Here is a 19,388-nt window from a genome sequence, read left to right as displayed (position 1 = left end):
GATTAGTTTGTCAATAAAATTAGTGACAAACCTGTGATGATATATTTAGCATTAACGTTTTTGCAGAGTAAAATCATTGCATTCTTTTTGATAGTCATGCAGATTTATTGAAGAAAATAATAAGCCCTGCCTCTGATGAATAGATTTTGTAGAGACTCATTGCGTGTTGTTTTGATCTTCCTGTGAACAGGTGTATGCTCAACACAATAGATGGCCCATCAGAGCAGGTGGAGGACTACCTCTGTGACCCAGAAGAGATGCCTCTGGGAGCCCGGAACAGCCGCCTGCCCTGCCCTGAGGACTGTGTGCTGTCAGACTGGGGAGCCTGGAGCGCATGTCCTCTGGTAGGAAAGGCTTCAGATTTACTCTCACAGCTCTCTCATTCTATACATTAAGCATGGCCTGTTAGAGAGAGTAATCATTGATCAAGCTCTGTTTTTTTTATAATTTTATGTTTGTAATAGGAGAGGAATGTTTATTTTCCTTTGCAAGTCAGCTAAAAGGAGAACCTTGTTAAATGGAGGATCTTTTCTATAACCTGTAGGTCTATGTCTCTATAATGTTTCAGTTTGTTCCTGATATATTTGATGACTTCTTGTGGTTCAGTTTCAGTAAGCTCTACTGTGAGACTGTAGCTTTATTACTTATAAGGTACATAATATTAGTATAACATGACATTAAGATGACATTTTTATGAAAATGAACCTGAATATCACAATCTTTTGAGTTAAAATAAACTAAAGCTGACAGAGCTGTGAATGGTCCATGGTTCATCTGATCCACTGACGTTCTACTGGCCAGGATTTGCACTGCTTTTGAAGAATATATTTGATCAATGTGAATGGAAAATATTTTTCACTGGGAAGTGTACAACTAGTTATCTGATTGTTTCCTGACACATATACCCTCATAGCTAAGAGAGCTGGAAGATTTCACTGTGTCGCAGGAGGAAGGTTGCCTCAGTTCATTAAGAGTTTACTGTACATATTACATCTTCTGTCTAGAGGGTGGAGTCTGACTGTGAAGAAACAATTATAGATTTTAGTGCCAGTAACTTGTCTTAGTCTTAAGCAATTTTTTCAAAGAATTGTGTTATTTAAATGCTTCTTGCTTAATGCTGTTACTGTTAGAAGTGAGGAGAGGCTTGGGTTATTTTGTGTAATTTCTCTGATTACAAACCAAAAAATGCTTATTGCACAAAAGTTTATTTTGAGGCGATATTATCTTCATGGAGACTGAATTATTTATTTAACCTCCCTATGTAAAGCATAGCACTTACCATCCATTTTTAAAACAGCAGACAGTGAGGGGGTCAGACTGTGTTGCTTCAACCTGCACATTTCTCTCAAACTGGAGTCATGTTTGGTCAGCAAGTTGTTTGTGTTCCTGGTTACTGCCAAATGGTCACAAAAATTAAAATAACTGGGAATTCCTCTTTCAGTGGGGTTCAGGGAAAGGTTGCCTTCATGACAGAAGATGGGAAGTTCTGTGCAGATGTACATCATGTATTTCTCATCCTGGATTATTTCCTCTGCCTGTAGCCCTGCAGTGAGAACAGTACAAGGGTCCGGACTGCTTTCCCACTCCGGAAGCCAGGAAAGGAGAAGAAATGTCCTCCGACTAAAGAAGCTGAACCGTGTAAAATCAACAGCAACTGCTTTCACTACTCATACAACATCACAGGTGAGATGGATGAACAGCCCGATCAGATCTGATCAGGATTACATTAATATTTTACTAATCCCATGTGTCCTCTTAGACTGGAGCACCTGTCAGCTCAGTGACAGAGCGGTTTGTGGATATGGCCTCAAAACCCGCATGCTTGACTGTGTGCGAAGTGATGGGAAATCTGTAGACCTCAGTTTTTGTAAAGAGGTGAGACATGTGCCGCCAAACTTTGTCTTCAGACCATTTGTTTTTATCACTTTTAAGAGTTGATGAAACCCAATGATGTTTCATTGTAGCTGGGTCTAGAACGGAAGTGGCAGATGAATGCTTCCTGTGTGGTGGAATGTCCTGTCAACTGCCAGCTGTCTGAATGGTCACCATGGTCGGAGTGTACACACGCCTGTGGCTTGGCAGGTATGTCTGTCTGAGCCTGACTTTGAAATGTGCATTTTGAAACCCAGCTGACCATGTGGAAGTATTTTCTGTGTGGTAGAACAGCTAAGAAACAAAGGACTGTATGCTGGTCTACTATGGAGGAATTTTTCTGCCATGATCCAAGAGCACACATTTTCAGTTTGAAAAGAGGATTTCATGTATTTTGGTCTCAAAACTTTTAATACTTGTACTGAAAACTTCTCCTCGCGCTCAGACGTAGTCTCTGCTCGGACTCTCTCCTTTCTTATTCAGCTTGAAAGTATTTTGGCACTTTTACTATACATATAAACCAATTTTTCAGGGTGGTTTGATTCTACATCTGACACATTTATTACATTTGGACAGTAAGACTCAGGTGTACAAGTTTAAATGCATTGTAAATGTTCTATAATCTAAACAGGTTTTCATACATCCATAATAATATTTGCTTAAATATCTTTTAAAATGTTGCTTTGAAGCAACACTTTTTGTGTGACCCATAAATTTCGACCATAACTCTGGTTTGATATTTATCCACTTTTTCATCTGAAATGGTTTAACTCAATCAAAATGGATGGTTTATTAGCAGAGACATAACCGTTGACCATAATATATGTATTTTAAATTGATATATTGACGAATATAGCACAGCCCTATCACGGCACTTTCCCTGTCACTGATGTTGACTGGGGAAAAAAATGGACCCTATTGGTTCTCGCAGTTCTAAGCCATCCCTAAGCCAACCTCTCAGACAGGATTGCACTGTGCCCTCCTTATTTCTGAGCAGATCAGGACCCAATACTTTTTCAGAGAAAATTATGAAACACTTCCATCCATTTATCCATCCATCCATCCATCCATCCATCCATCTATCCATCCATCCATCCATCCATCCATCTATCAATCATCCATCCATCCATCCATCCATCCATCCATCCATCCATCCATCCATCCATCCATCCATCCATCTATTCATCATCCATCCATCCATCCATCCATCTATCCATCCATCCATCCATCCATCTATCCATCATCCATCCATCCATCCATCCGTCCATCTATTTTCTAAGACCTTTGTCCCTTGTGGGGTTGGGAGGTGCTGGTGCCTATCTCCAGTGAACGTTTCGGGCGAGAGGGGGGGTCACCCTGGACAGGTCACCAGTCTGTCGCAGATGATCAAACACTTGACCTTCCCTGGATTAGAAAATTGTTCACCATATTCTTGTCTTAAACTTTTTACATCGTTGTTAGATCGTCACCCTGCCCAGGAAAAAATTGCTAAAAATGATAACGTGGTTAATGCCAGTGATGATTGAATGGAAACTTCTGGTCGACAGTTTTTTAAGGTGCACAGCTAGTTACTTTAATAAAAAAGGGTTGTAGAGTCTGTGTGGTTAAGTGTTGGCAAAATGCTGTCTTTCTGAAGACACATTACACTTTTTTGGTGGTTTTAATTCTCCACAAAATATGATCCACTGCACACATCAGGTACCTAATAGACCAGATAACACTCTGTGGCTAACCCCTCTTAAAATAAACGTGGAAAGCAGAAATGCTTTATGATTTGAGAAATGATAGTGTTACCGGAGAAGGACAAAAATGTCCTTGAATGTAATTCCATCAGATCAGGTCATTGATTGGTGGTCCATTACAAGAATGAGCAAGGGGGTTTAGAGAGCACTTTGCTTTGCAGGGTTCCTTGACAGCACCAGCAGCTAGAAGCTGTACCAGGAAATAATAAACCAATAGAAGCTTTAATTGGCAACTGTAATCTATCCCAAGGCGAGAGTGTGTTTTTCCTTGGACTGACCAGCATGATGGAGAAAATGAGTACTCCCCCACTTTCCTGCTGCTATTTATTTTTATCTCTTTTCTGGCTGGGAGGATGTTCCTCCCGAGAGGAGCTGTGTCTGTACCAGAGCCATGAGCAGTTAGACATTTGATTTATTTATAGTTAATGAACAGAGAGCTGCTTTATTGTGTCATCATGTATAAAAGTATAAGAAAACAAATGTTTTATTCTTTTGGGTGAAATCATTTCTGTGCATTTATAGCCTCAATAAAAACTGGCTCTGGCCAGTGTGTGTGTATGCGTGCACACACACATGCACACGCACATCTGCCTAACACCAACAAGTGATCTGCAGCTGGAGTAAGGATGGATGGATGGATGAATGGGTCCCTCACTATCTTTTCTTGATGTCACATGGAACCATACACTTAAATTACAACATTGTCTGTAGAATCTGCTGCAACAGAAACAAGCATCCTAACTCTTCCCATTGTTTCTTAGATTTAAATTTATTTTTCAGAAAACTGTCTTTACAATCATAAACAGACACAGTACTGATGTGTTTTCCTCTCTTTTAGGTACATTGTGGAGAACACGAACTGTAATTCAGGCCCCGCAAGGTGATGGCAGGCCGTGCCCGTCCCAGGTGAAACAATGGAAGCCTTGTCTAGTAAAGCCATGCTACAGCTGGCGATACAGCGCCTGGTCAGACTGCAAGTCAGATGTAAGGGACTCATCTTTTTGTCTCTCTGCATCAAGTTAGATAAACATTTGAGTTAGAGCATTAGTGTTGCAGGTTGTACTTGAAACACCCAAATGTAGATGATTTTAACTCGAGGAGCTGGAACACAACAAGCTGAAAAAGGAGGTAATTCAAAAAGATAAGCAAACTGTCCCTGCTGTTAGCCATGCAGTTTATTCAGGCTGTATCATATCAAATATACACAAACTCTGAAATATTTCATTTGGATTCTATGTAAAAGACCAAGACAAATTATATTGCAGAATTATGAAGAGCAATGAACATGAAATGTGGTTTTGAACGTTTCTGCCAAGTTAAACATTGTCATTGTGGGGACGGTTAAACGAATATAAAGTGTTAGTTACATATTAAGTTTTGCATATAAGACAAACAGTTTACCATTGGCCTCATGTGAGATCACTTAATTATTATGTTTTAATGATTAATCATGAACATCAATCTGGCCTCACTTCCAGACACTTTGTGTCAGATGTTTCCGGTCACCTATGTCTTCCTTTGCTCCTTTAGTTAGGACAAAAACCTTCCAATTTTCAAATGTGTTGAAGACTAACACATTTATTAGTCTTCATTTGTCAGTCTTCAACATTTAATTGAAGGCTAACATCTCATATCATCTAGATTAAATGAGCTGCTGAAGCTCCAGAATGTGAAGCTGTGGTAACTTTTGTAAGAGGTTCATGTGTTGTGTGTTTGATCAGGGGGCGAGGTGTGGGGAAGGGATGCGCTTCAGGAACTTGTCCTGCTTTGTGTCCGATGGTTCCGGTCAGCAGGACAGCAGCGTGGTTGATGATGAGCTTTGTGCAGATGTGGAACTTTCAGTGAATGGACACAAACAAATTATTCTGCAGGAGCTTTGTACTGTCCCCTGTCCAGGTACACTAACCACATTTATAACACACTGACTCCAACAACTCTGTGTATACTGACATTAAAGCAATACTTTGAAGTCCAACTCAATTTAAAAACAGGAACTTTAAGTATACATGTTAGCTATAGTGTATATAATAAAGAAAAATTAATTCATGTTTTCCCATATCAAAACTTATCCAAAGGTATTTAGTACTTAACCTTTAATTGCCTTCTAAGCTTGCTTGCGTGTGTATGCATGTGTGTGTGAATGTGTCTATCCTCATAGTGTCATTTTGAGTGGTCAGAATGTCTGAAAAGGTGCTAAATAAGTTCATTCCCCAGAAATTTGAGTGGAAGTCAGTTGACTTTGATAATAAATGCACTCAGTAGAAAATGAGAAACAAAATAAAAATATTGGTTTAGTAAAGAAGATGTAGCTCTTCCACACACATTTAAAGTACACACTTTTTCCAAAATAGTTTGATCTTTTCCAAAACCAAGATAGAAAATACTTTGATAAATCTTAAGTGACCAACTCTACACTGAAACTGATTCTTTAAGAAAGAGTTAGAATTTTCTGAAACCTTTTTATTTGTGAAAAAAGCAAAAGCAATTAAATGCATTTCTGTTACCAGTATTACCATACATGCAAATAAGAGAACACTAGAAAAAAACTGTTTAAACATAGATTAAAATTTTCTAATTTGATCGCCAATCTCCAGTTTATAGAATATAATGTTATTCTATTCATAAAAGCAAAATAGAGGTAATCTTTAATTTCTTAAAAATATTGTTCAAATCTTGTCTTGTGAACCTGGTTCTATCATATAAACAGCTGAAACATTCATAACTTGAATGTGATATTGCTACACTTTTATTCAGCACTGATGTGATGGAAGGAACATAATTCTGTAGGTATATATAGTCATGATGCTCTTTTTTATGGCAGTTAAAAATCTGCTATTAATAAACAGAGAAAAAGAAACAGGAAGCAGACATTACCACTCTAAGGTTGGTCAATTATAAAAAGAAAAATGAAGGTCTCTAACAATGCAACACATTTGATATTACACAGATGAGTTTGACACTTGGTGAGCAGAATTAGAATTTTAGGTTAAGGTCCTAACTAGCTTTCTGTTCCTATAAATGGTAACAAAAGCAGAGCAAGTAGCAGAAAATTTCTGCTGAAAACAGTTTAACCATAATTAACAACATCTTCAGTTTCTATGTTTGTCATTCACTTTAAGGACATAAACCACCATTTCTGTGTTCTATATTGTGTTTTACAACATAGCACCAGTAAAGCCACCAGTTTTACTGTTGTTTTTTTTTAAACTTGGAAATGTAAACATTTTGTGTGTTTGTTTATCTTGTTATAGGAGAATGCTACCTGACAGAATGGACTGTCTGGAGTCCATGTCAGTTAAGCTGTGTGAGTGGGGATGACCTGGGTTTTGGCTCAATCCAAGTTCGATCCAGAGCTGTAGTTGCTCAGGATCCTGAAAACCTGCTTGAGTGTCCTGAACAAGAACTAGAGGCTCGGCCATGTGCAGGTCAGATTAACAGAGCTTTGGTTAAGGCATTCCTCAGACGCAGAACAGAAAGAAAAACATGCTTCAAACAGTTGATGATGAAATGTTAGTGCACCTTACATGCCTGAATTGTTACATACAAGTATTGACTTCAAATGAAATATGTTTTAGAAACTTGACATTTCCATGTAAATACTATTTTTATAATAAACTTCATGTAATACTGTAATTTTCTGAGGGACTTAGTTAGTTTTGGAATCTCTTTGTCTGTCAGCCATAGTCATTACCATGACAAGACATAAAGGTTTGATTTTCCACTCTATGCATGATGAATCTATACTTGTTTCACTTACTGAAATACGTGATAAAATGTAGTATTCACATATTTTGAGATGCACTTCTGTGACAATGGTTTTGATAGTGAAGTTCATATGTGTGAGAAGGCAGACAAGAAAATATTGAACATATAATAGTAGAAAATGCAGATGTAGCCATTCAACCAGACAATGTGTCATCAGGTGGGCAGTGTTTTGAATACAAGTGGAAGACTGGAACTTGGAGAGGTTCGTCCCGTCATGTCTGGTGCCAGCGCTCTGATGGGATGAATGTCACAGGTAATGCTGTATGCTCTGGTCATTTCAGACTGCTGATTGGTCCAAAATAAACACTCAGTGATTATCCAATAAAGCTGTAATTACCAGCTACCAAGTGAAGAAATAACTGTAGGAGGAAGGTGTAGTACCAGAGAAAACTCACCCAGTAGGAGCACCTACTCACTGCTGAGTGCAGCACTCACATACCTATTCACTGAAGGGCACTTGAGCATTGTGATAGTTTTCAAGGTCATCAATTTTTATTATGCATTTCTTGGTCTTTCTGATATGTTTTTAAACCAAAGCACTGTCTTGATTGACCACTCAAAAGACTGCTTTGAAACTTTCTACTTCGAAAAGGCAACAAAAACCTGTCATAGAACAGATAAAACAAAGTTTCTTCATTTCTGGAACTTCAAGTGAGATCAACTAGAACTGGAACATTTTTTATTATTCTTCATAAAAGCCTTTCCAGAGCTTTCATCCATCAGCATACCAGATGCACTTTATATTCAAGGCTCCTTCTGCTGAAACTTCAATATTAAAACTTGAATGATTTAGAGTTTATTGGTTTTTAGTTTTCAACAGTTTGCTGTTGAAACCAAGACTGAATCAACCTAAGCATTCAATAACGCAATAGAGATTAAGTATGCTGTCTAAAATATTCATGCACTCAGATATGATAACAAAGGACAGGACTACCACAATAAAAACCACAGGGGAACACCAAGGTGTATGTCCACTGGGTGCCTGGAAAATGTCACAGAAAAACCTTGTAGGAATCAGAGATCAGAGCTCCTAAAGTAAGACAAACCACAGAAAAATCACATAAAACTGATTCTTGACAGAACATCTAAATGACCAACTGGACTGACTTCCATAAAGGCTATGATCATAACCAAACATAAAGACCAATGATGAACCACAAAGCATGTCAGTTTGACCTCTTACATTCTGCTTTGCAGGTGGTTGTCTGGCAGCAGCCAAGCCAATGGCGGATCGATCTTGTGAACCTCCTTGTACTAAACCATGGTCTTTGTGCACAGAGGTAGGTGTTGGAAAAAAGCAATGAAGATTGTTTATATGTAATTGTCATAAACCAGTGAAGTGCAGAACCCAAATGCAGAGAGAAAACAGTAAGCAAAAATAAAAAAAATTACAAATATAGAGCTGCTGTAAAATAAATCAAAAAGAAAAGGAAAGGCCCAATGATGAATCCAAAATGTTCCATCATGGGTGGGACCAACTGACTGGTTGTAACACAGGAGAATCTGACAGTGAATTAGCTGACTGCAGTACTTATGCAAGAGAGTTGATTGTTGAATACGGAGCATTTGGTTGGTGAGAAACTGTGTTCAGCTGTGAAGGAAGGTGAGTAAGTTAAGTTTAACTAACCAGAGACAATCCAACAGGAAAAATGACCAATATTCAAGCCAAAACATTTGGGAACACATATGCAACAAGGAAACAAGTAAACAGAAAGACAAAGACTAAGATTTACGGTGAACCACAAAGGCTAACAGCTGAATAACAACACATCTCAAACACTTAACTGAATATGAAAAGCAAAGACTGACAAATCATAAAATAAAGGAAACACAAAACCAAAGTCCCAAAGATGATAGTTTGTTTATTGACTAAAATTAAGTATTTATTTCATTTATTTACGCCAAATGCTGTCATCTCCAGAGTGCATCATATGCAATGCATTTAAAAAATAAAATAGCTACAGTACTCTATAGAAAGAATTTGTTCCAGACTGTTGGATCCTCCAGGCAATATGACTCCATTCTGTCTTAGAGTCAATAGTTCAGCCTGATTACTGACTTTATGCACACTGCTCTGTGATGCGTTAAACCCAGTTTTAGCTTTAAAGATGAATGTCATTGTTCAAAAACCCTAAAATAACAAATAGACAGACACATCCATGGATATATTCCAGATTCCAAAAGCGTTACTGTGAGAAGGCATGAGCGTACAGAGCAGCAGGAGGAGCCATCTTACTGCCATGTCTGTGGACAATAGAACATTGAGGAACTGCTTCCAGATTTCACTGTGTTCAGAAGCAGCAGAACAAAATGCTTAGAATCTGAAAATTAATGTCACAACTTTAGCTGATTTCAAAACAACTTAATATTATTCTAGGGGTTCATGGTCTGCCACAAGTTTGGAATGTTTCCATTTAGTAGAGGCTCAGGCTGCAGACCTGTCACCTGATGGTGTTGTTTTCTGTGGTTAATCCTCGTGGCAGTCCTGCCCTCTATTATCCCCTCTGTGTGTGGTGCTATACTTATGTGAGCTGACAGTATCACAGAGTGCCATGTGCTGCAATAGCCAGTGGGAGTGGATCAGTCAGGTCCTGACCCATTCCTGTCTCGTTCCTATAACACCTCCCAATCGCCTCCTGGTTCCTTCCTGCTCTTAAGTTGTTACTTCACTGTGGCTTGAGCAGTGAGAGTTTGAGGTTTGTGAAAATTTAAACAGTAATGTTCATTATGTTGCTGCAGAAATTGCATTAATGCTGTTTGTTTAAAAAAATAATGACACACTCTGAGATGAACTCCTTAACTTAAATTCTACATGAGAGCCAGGATTAGTGAACAGTCTCTGTTTCCTTTCTGTCAGCTCTGCTGTGAAACCAGCTGCTGTTTGCACAACAAGGATTTCTGAGGGTGAGATTTCCTTTGGAGATTATCAGGTGCTTGGAACTCCCTGTAGTGCAATTTGCAAAGTCGGGAGAAGAGGAAGGCAGATTAGGTTTTAATGCCTTTTCTGACACACAGACAGCAGAGTCACATTAGTCAAAAGAAAACCCCTTAAGCAAAAAAGTAAAAGAAAAGTTTGGTGATATAATATTCTTGATTTTGCACAATAATTTCTGTGCCACGTAGGATACTGTATATTACATGACTAAAATATATTTCAAATATTTGTTAAAAGAGAAATGTAACATTTAAAATAGTTTGTGAGGCTCTTAAAAATAAAAGCATCAAACTTGTCCCAGCTGCATTTTACCCATTTTACATCACATTCTACAGTTTTAATAACTCCTAATACAGATGGATTCCCTTAGTCTCCCCATTTGAAGGACTTTGTCTACATCTAGTGTTTGGGGTTTTGAATTTTGAGTTTGTCATTATGTGTATGATATGTTAAATTATTTATTCTGCCCATCTAAGCTGTGTTTTTTATTCAATAACCAGAGTGCATATCATTTTCATATGAATGTGACAAAAAAATAGAACTAATATAAACTAAGTTACTTCAATATGCCTTTTTTTTCCTTCAGTTGGATTTTTCAGGAAGTTTGCCATATATCTGCTTTTTGCTTATTCTCTGAAAAACAGTGTAAAAGTGAAGTGTTCAATTTGCAGACAAAAAGCTGCTTTGTACTGAACCTGTTAATGTGTTTGGTATTAATTATATATTGAATAAAATCTTAATCTTCCTTTGGATTATGGTTTATACTGAGCAGTATTGTTAATGACTGGATCTCATTATGAAGATGATGAACCAAACAGTTCCAATGACTTGCAATAAACCAGAAGTGCAAATATATTGTTGTCTGAAAAAAACAAACCATACTTACATAATAACAACAGCCAAGTTTAACATAGAACATCTAGTGACAGGTAACTAAAACCAATAGATTAGAACCAAAAAATAGAATTTTGAGGTAATAATGAATCCCTTTTGTACTTGGAGGCTGGAATATTCAAGTTTCAGTTTGGAACAAAAAATTACTTGAATGTTCTGATTTATGGAAGTCAGAGGTTTCACACCAAACCTATGACCTCATAACAGTGGTCACATTAGTGTTTGTATTCAGAAAAAGTCAGCAAAAATTTCAGGAATGAAGATCATATAACACATCGTCATGTACATTATGATTACTAAACATTCTTCATCAATGTTTAACAGACTGAAAAACTACATTGTTATCATTTTGTATTGCTAATGGTAGTTACAACCCACAGAGGCCTGATAAATTTAGTTTTAATGTAACCTTTTAATTTAACTAACTTCTCATAATGTTTTTGACCAGATTCCTGACTTGATGGAGAATTAATGTAATGAACTAAGGAATAATTCCATAATTTTCTTTAATCTTAAAGAATTGTAACTCTTTACCAAAGATAAATTTCATACCAGTGGAAACATGTAAAATCCAGCTCAGCAGTTAGAAAAAGGCTCTGATTGCTGCAATCCTAATAGATTTCTCACTGATTATTAAGAAGGGTAAACATAGTAAGGATTAATAGTTTTTAAAATTTTTTATATAATATTTATTAGCTACATAGATTTTTTTAAGTGATTGTACATTGTGTTTTTATGTTTGACCTACGGCTTTCTGATTTCCATGTAAGCTTTGGTTAAATGAAAATAAATCTGAATCTTTATCTGCTATGAATAATGAGTCTGACTGTAGACTGTAGACTGTAAATGCTGTCAAACATCAAGCAATGGTTTTAGGATTATTAATATGTTTTGGAGGGGTTGTTTGTGTTTACGGTTGATTGTTTCAGCTCCCTTGTGACTGTAAATGCTTGATAAAGCATTGTTTTGTTGTAAAACCTTTGCTGCTTGCTGTTTTAGGCAGGTGTGTGTGGCTGTGAAGAGGGCTACACTGAAGTGATGACATCTGACGGTGGGTTGGATCAGTGTACTGTCATCCCAGTGCTGGAGATCCCAACTGCAAGTGACAACAAAGCTGACGTGAAGACCATCCGAGCTTACAACCCCGTTCAGCCTGCAGCCAGCGCGCCAGGCAGAGCAGGGAGAACCTGGTTCCTGCAACCCTTTGGTCCAGGTAACACACTCTGGAGGCTGGTTCTCTACCTGAGACAACCTCAGGTACATTTCCATGCAAATATCTAAGCAGTTTCTGTTACCTGGGTCGAAGTGAAATAACTTGTCTGCATCACGAGATAAGCAGGTCAGTGTACAACATGTAGCAATCAGACTAACGACTTGGAAGAGTCAAAATGGAGAATATATCTTCAGGCATTCATTTTAGTTGTGTCTGTGATGTGTGTATGTGATGTATTGTCATTTGTTCATTAGTTTATTTATGTAGGTTTTCCTGATGAAATAGTTTCCTATCTCCATTATAATGCTTTGAAATATTTTGTACTGACTTAAAATCACAATACTTATAAGCAATGGAAGATTTTACTCTGAGCTTGATTTGTTTGTTGGTTTGTATTTTTTTGTGTGTGTTTACCCATTCAATGCATCTTTTTAAACTTTGATTAGTGCTAGACTGTGTAATATCATGTTGTTTATCAATTCCAAAATTTAACATTTTATTAGACCTTTGTTTATTGTATAAGATCCCACTGAGATGAATGAAACTATTTTCCAAGGGATACCAGTTGTATATACTGGCAGTAACATTTATTTTGAGAGTTGATACTGAAATTACAAGAGGCGTTTTGATTCTCACTTTTACTAACTTTACTTTTACTAACAGAGTTAGAGCTGTACTGCCTCTTGTAGGCCAGAAAATGAACTGCAATGACATAAAGTAAATGTATATCACTCAGTTCTGTGGAGAATGATCTTTTCTTCTTTTAGGTTCCAGGTTAGCTATATGAGGTTGAAGAAGAGTCAGTGAGTTGAATTCATGAAGTCCATTCATCAATACCAAAATACAACTGGACCATTGTTCATGCTATCTTTATGAGCTATTAGAACAAAAATGGCATCTAACAGTGCCCAGTTCTTCTTGTTGGCCTCTATCTAAGCTACGCCCTAAAGAGGGCGTTGCTAGTGTGTCATTTCCTTTAACGTTAGCTTTGCGGCCTCTTGTGTCCTATGTGTGTGTGGGTGTGTGTATCTATACAAGCATGCAAATAGTTAAAAGAGATAGAGGAACAATCTGTCTCAACAGTACCAAACATTTACAAATGACTTTTGACATACAAGTAGCTTCTTTTGACTTTATGCATAAAAGCTCCATTGATTTTAAATTAATAGATGGAATACTGCTTCTGTTTTTTTTCTATATTTGAAACATGATCAGAAATGCTGTTTAGGTTCATGAAACCTTTTTATTATACACACACAGAAGGGAAGAATATCATGCAGACCACAGCCCTGTAAATGAACATAAATAGTGTATGTGTGTGTGACTCTCTGTGCAGATGGGACCCTGAAGACGTGGGTGTACGGAGTTGCAGCAGGAGTGTTTGTTTTACTCGTCTTTATCATTTCAATGACATACTTAGCCTGGTAACGTACCAAACCCTTAATTATTGTCAATTGTTGTTCCACATTTATCATTTTTTTCATAACCTGTGTTGTCATTTATCAGCACTGAGTGATGTGATGGAGCTCACCATAAAGAATAGTGTTTTAATGAAAAAGTTGGAGGACATCGGTGGTTTTGATAATGTTTGTAGAATTTTTTATAACTCGATTATCTAAAAAAAAAACCCCTAAACAGCAGGGATTTATTATCACAAATCCCTGCTGTAGTTAAATCTGGCATCTAAAAAGTTCCATGTAGTATGCCTCCTCCAAGCAAACAGAACTATTATTCTTACTGTCATGGTGACCAACAAATCTTACCTCAGGAGGCAGCATGTTCCAATATGAAATGACCATAAATAACGGCTGCTTTTCTGAGGCAATTAGTTTTGAACAAATGTAGCATAAAAGTAACAACATGAGCTTGTCTTGTACTAAAATCAACAGAACGTTAAAGCCATGTTGTTAGGAAAAGTCTGAAGAGATGGTAAATGTTTTTGTTGATTACCTGCTTCAAGCCACATTTTTCTTCCACTGTTGCTCTTTATGTCAAATTCTGTCAAATTTGCTCTTTTTCATTAATAGGTCAATGTTAAGTGGCTTAACAAAGAAAAATCATTCCATTGAGAATTATCAGGATTTTAAACAAAAGAAAATATCAGACACCTTCAGAAATCCTGGCAAGTTCTAAATTAAAATCACTCAAATTATATTAGAAAAAAAATTCTCTGATTGGCATCAAATTACAGCTCAACTTCTGGCTATGAAGCACATTAAAACCACTGAAGACGCAGCGCATAGAAATGCTGATAAAATAGAGCAATAGAACAATGACTATAATAATGTTTGAATTGAAATTGTGCATCTCTAATTTTAAATAGTAAAATCAAAATTATTAAAATGGAAAATATGTTTAACCACTATATTAGTTTAACATGGTTTTTCACCACAAACCCCAACTACAGGAATCATCTAGTTGAAACCATTACTCTGGTAAACTAAATGGACTCCTCATGAGCTTTAACTTGATAGAAATTAAAGCTCCATCACATCCCTGCTCAGTTTCATTCATTAATTTTATTCATTTGTCTTTTGATTTTCTCATCATTTGTCCCTTTTGTTCCTCATTTTGTCTTCCTGTGTCACCGCTCTCACACTGTGCTCAGTTACTGTCGTTGGTGCCTTTGCCGCAAGTCGAGGTCAGATTGTTCCTCAGACAGGACTTACTGGACGGAACCGAGCACCTGCACAGTGCCTTACACCTGCCCTGCCTGCCAGAAACTAGAACAAGATGAGTTCAATCGACAGAGCCAGTTCCATCAGTGTGGTGAACCACTCCAGCAGCCGCCACCTTCACAGCTGGAGCACTCTCTGCCACCACCTCACTTTGAAACTCTTATCACTTAGTCAGGGACTCGCTCACTCCCTGTTGCATCACTGCACAACCAAACAGCAGGTGCCTTAACACAGAACAGCTTTTGCCTCCCAGTGGATCCTGTCCTGTGGTGAGGTGAGCTGGACATCACACACTGCAAATGACCACGGGGTCGTATTGCAGAGAGCTCTCTCCACATCACCACCATAGAATGACGGAAGATTTATTCTCTAGAAACAATTTTGCTGCAATGAAAAAAAATGGACCAAAAACAAAAACAAACCTTTTTGTAACAGGTTTACATAAAAATAAAGTATTTAGCAGAGAAACCCAGTGAAAGCAGCAGTTTATGACCTCAGAATATTAATTAAAATGTATATTTAAGATAACGTGTATTAAAGTATTTTCAGTATTAAAGCACCTGAAAGGGAAAGGAGTGTAGTAAGTAATTCATCTAAAAGCTCAACAATTCAGAGGTTGTAGTTATGTGGCACCATCTAGTGGTCATCCCTTTACATGTCATTCTCATACAAAGTCATTTTATTTATGTCAGCCTTAAAGCTGCAATGCTGCTGGGTTGAGATCAGTGTCTAAGAAACAATTGTTGTTTGTCCAATGTGCAGCAAAAAGCCAAAGAAGCCACAGCGACGGCAGATGAACAACAGACTGAAGCCTCTGACTCTGGCCTATGATGGAGACGCCGACATGTAGAAGTCTTCCTTCTTTCAGACGTACTGTACAAAATTCTGTCCTTGCTTGGGACACAGGGTTGCTGGTAATACCCGTTAATGTCAGGGTCACTACTGGACATTGGTCAGCAAATATGCAGATTAAGTTTCAGACAGAAAAAGAAACCACTGAGCTCAAGACATTACAACTCTGTGTTTATTAGCAGCTTTGATGTTTCCATTTTAACATTTTAAATGTAAATTTTTTGAAAAGAGCCTTCATGACTCCACTATCTTCCTCTGGAAGTCTGCCTTTGTTTCTCTGACATCTGCTACCACCAACTGCATTCAGAACTTATTCAGTGTGGAGGAGGAAACCAGAAGAGATTTGCTATAAAAGCACAAATATTCGTTAGTTGTTCATTTCTTAACAGCTTAGATGCATGGTCTTTGCTCCACCTTTGCTCTTGGTCCTTCAAAGAACATTTTGTCTTCTCGTAGTCATTGCTTGATGGACGGAACTGAAATGTAAAAATTTCACCAAAAAAAGGAAAGCGGGCCCAAAGGATCCTCGAGCTGCCGTCATTCTGCCTGCCTCTCCCTTCTTATTTCCAGGCGTGATTTTGCACTATATTAGTGCAGCATGATATATACTTATGTCTCGCTTTGCCATATGAAAACTGCCTCTCTCAATACAAGATGATGTACAACTCTTGTGCTAGAAATGTACAAAAATACCTTTTTGCTAACAGAACTTAACAATGTTTGATAATTTTTTTGTAATACCTCTTGTATGTTGTAAAACAGAATTTTGTAAATAGATTTTTCAGTGATTTCACTTTGGCTATCTAATACACAATGTACTGCTCTATATCCAAAGCTCTGTTGGAGCCTTTATTTAAGCTGGTAACTGTGACTTTACATTAGGATGTTTTTACCATTTTAGGAAATTTAAGTTACATTAATAAAATCCCCTTACCCAGTTGAAACTACTAGACTAAAAATCTCTCACTAATCTATACATTTCTGATCAAAATCTTACGAAAGGGCAACATTGTTTGCATTTTCTGCAAAGGTTTTCTGTGGGAGTTCATTCAGGATAATGTGCAGGATGATCCAGGATGATAACTGAACTGTAGTCAGAATTAGTGAGGACCTTAATTTGCAAAGGATTAGCTTGTGTCTTCACAGACAATAGAACATCCAGCTCATTGCAGATGAAACCTCTGTAGGTCTACCTTTAGACTTTTTTGTCCCATAGTGTTTTAGAGGTTTATAATGAATCTCTTACTACATCCAGCTTTGGCAGTCATGGCACTTTGTGAGACAAACTTGCTTGAGAAGCTCAACAATCCTGCCACATCCAAAGACAGAACGTCTTCCTACTTTTGTCTTCCTGACAAAAGCAGGAATAGTTTTGTCAGGACGGAAATGAAAAGTAGGAATACTTTTGTCAGGGGAACTTGACAATGTAATGAAAATGACATAAAAAACCCCCAGATATTAACTGTTTGAGGCAGGTCTGAATAGGATTTTATACTTTTGACCATCTGACAATTTGGTCTTTTTGAGCTGAAATGCAAATTTACCTCTTTTGCCCACAATGTTTGATGATAACATTGTGGGGAAATTCTATTATTTGCCCACAATAAGAAGTCTCTTGCTTCTGTGTTTTGATGTTGCATATTGCTGCTCTTAAAGAGACCATCATTCACCTTTGCATGAAATGTGAATATTTCAAAATTCTTTCTTAACGTTTTAACCAGAAATGGATCCCAGGTTCAGTTTTCACAAGTTTTTCTCTTTTCTTTATTTTATTTTTAAAACATAGTTGTTTATCTTTGATTACTTTTTCTGCTATTTAAAGAAGACCCATTATGCAAAATGTACTTTATGATTCCTGCTATTGGAATTACAAACTGCTACTGAAGTGGGCAGTAGCACTTTATTATCATAAAAGTGACAGCAATAAAACAGCTCATTCTTAAAGGAGTTCAAAGTGGACAGAACTAAGCAGGTCAATTATCATTGTCTTAAAAGGATTTTGTGCAAAAAATGTAAAGAACATTGTCTGTTTCGGCCATAGATCAATGTTTCTCAATTTCGGTCCTAAGGAGCCACTGCCCTGTGTGTTTTACATGCATTTTTGTTCCAAAACACCTGATTCAAATGATAATATGACCTCCTTTGCATGTTATTCAGAGCTGCAGAAGCCTGTTTATCACCTACTGGTTCCAGTCAGGTTTGTGGCAGAAGGGGAACACCTACAGCATGCAGGGCTGGGTCTCTGAGGACCAGGACTGAGAAACACCGCCACGCATCCTCTCAACCATCAGTTTGTACTTTGAATAAATACCCATTTATACTTCAATCTGCATTTATAATCTGTCTATCAAAGAAATTACTGCATTTAGCACAAAAATTTGAATGAAAAGACATACTTTACAGTTTGTAGTAGTAAATTAATAAATGACTGAAGCCCAGTTGCAAGTGTTTAAAAAAATTGAAACACTGGATGTTAATGGAGGGGTGTTCTTCTGGTATTATTCATCTTGTATCAAAGACAGTGTAACCTACAGAAAGCCTTTATGGCAGGGTTTTTTGTTAATCTTTAAGATCCTTCAGTAGAAAGAGTGGTAATTAATCAAAAATAACATGCTGAACATGTTTGTTTCTCTTCCAAATGACAGTGCCCTTAATTTTAAACAATAGTTTTAAAATACAACTCTTTGCATTCCGAATGGTCATTCATAACACTCCAGTAATCCAAAATATAACAAGTTACTTTGAGGTGTTAGGAAGGATTACCGTATATTGTTTTGTGGAATGTGTACATGGAATGTTTAATTTATTTTTTTCTAAGCTTATTATTTGTAAATAATGGTTTTATTCTCAATTTTATTTATTACTAATGTAACACAATGTTTCTTTTTGTACTGCACAACATGTTTCACATGAAGGCAATTGACAGAAAAAACAGGAGTGAATGTGGTTGTAAAAGTGAAAAAGCTACCTTGTAAAAAAGTTTCTTCTAAACTTCTCTTTCCTACTGTTTCTTTATATGTATTTGATTACCTACTGATAATAAACAATCAAAAATATGTTCTGTTTTCTTTGAGGTGGATTCAGTCAAACATAATTATGAACTGACATTTACTAGATTTCACAAGCACACCAATCGACCCATAACCATAAATCATTTCATCTGCAAGGAAATATGCAAAGTAATGAAGCAGTGCCCAAATCAGTCCATTTACAATACAGTCCAAATCAATAATCAAAGTCCTGCCAAGATTATATTGCACAATTCAGTAACAAGGCAGCTCAACATGCTTTACTCAATACAGTAACCAATTATAAAACAGCAATGAAAATGACATTTTATCAAATCCTTTCTTCAAACAAATATACATCAAATATATTGATCAATGCTCCACTGACTAGGAATCAAAAGCAACTCTAAACAGGTGGAGTTTTAGCCT

General features: G+C 37.1%; 1 protein-coding gene across 4 annotated transcripts in view; it reads left to right on the top strand.

The window, feature by feature from the left end:
• The window catches only part of thsd7aa (thrombospondin, type I, domain containing 7Aa), an 84,462-nt gene extending 65,457 nt beyond the window's left edge, over window positions 1-19,005 (top strand). For 2 of the 4 annotated variants that reach the window (XM_044139119.1, XM_044139118.1), the window contains 12 exons: window positions 191-344; window positions 1,542-1,683; window positions 1,760-1,875; window positions 1,965-2,082; window positions 4,453-4,598; window positions 5,336-5,510; window positions 6,866-7,039; window positions 7,537-7,632; window positions 8,577-8,659; window positions 12,208-12,421; window positions 13,758-13,845; window positions 15,862-19,005. In XM_044139119.1, the coding sequence (XP_043995054.1) occupies window positions 191-344; window positions 1,542-1,683; window positions 1,760-1,875; window positions 1,965-2,082; window positions 4,453-4,598; window positions 5,336-5,510; window positions 6,866-7,039; window positions 7,537-7,632; window positions 8,577-8,659; window positions 12,208-12,421; window positions 13,758-13,845; window positions 15,862-15,949 (1,594 nt within the window). In that variant the 3' untranslated portion in view covers window positions 15,950-19,005. The other 2 variants (XM_044139117.1, XM_044139116.1) reach the window with 1 other exon arrangement.
• The last annotated feature ends 383 nt before the right edge of the window (window positions 19,006-19,388 follow it).

Source organism: Gambusia affinis, linkage group LG14, assembly GCF_019740435.1.
Source record: "Gambusia affinis linkage group LG14, SWU_Gaff_1.0, whole genome shotgun sequence".
Lineage (NCBI taxonomy): Eukaryota > Metazoa > Chordata > Actinopteri > Cyprinodontiformes > Poeciliidae > Gambusia > Gambusia affinis.
The sequence above is the reverse complement of the archived record's forward strand: the minus strand, read 5'-3'. Positions and strand labels throughout refer to the sequence as shown.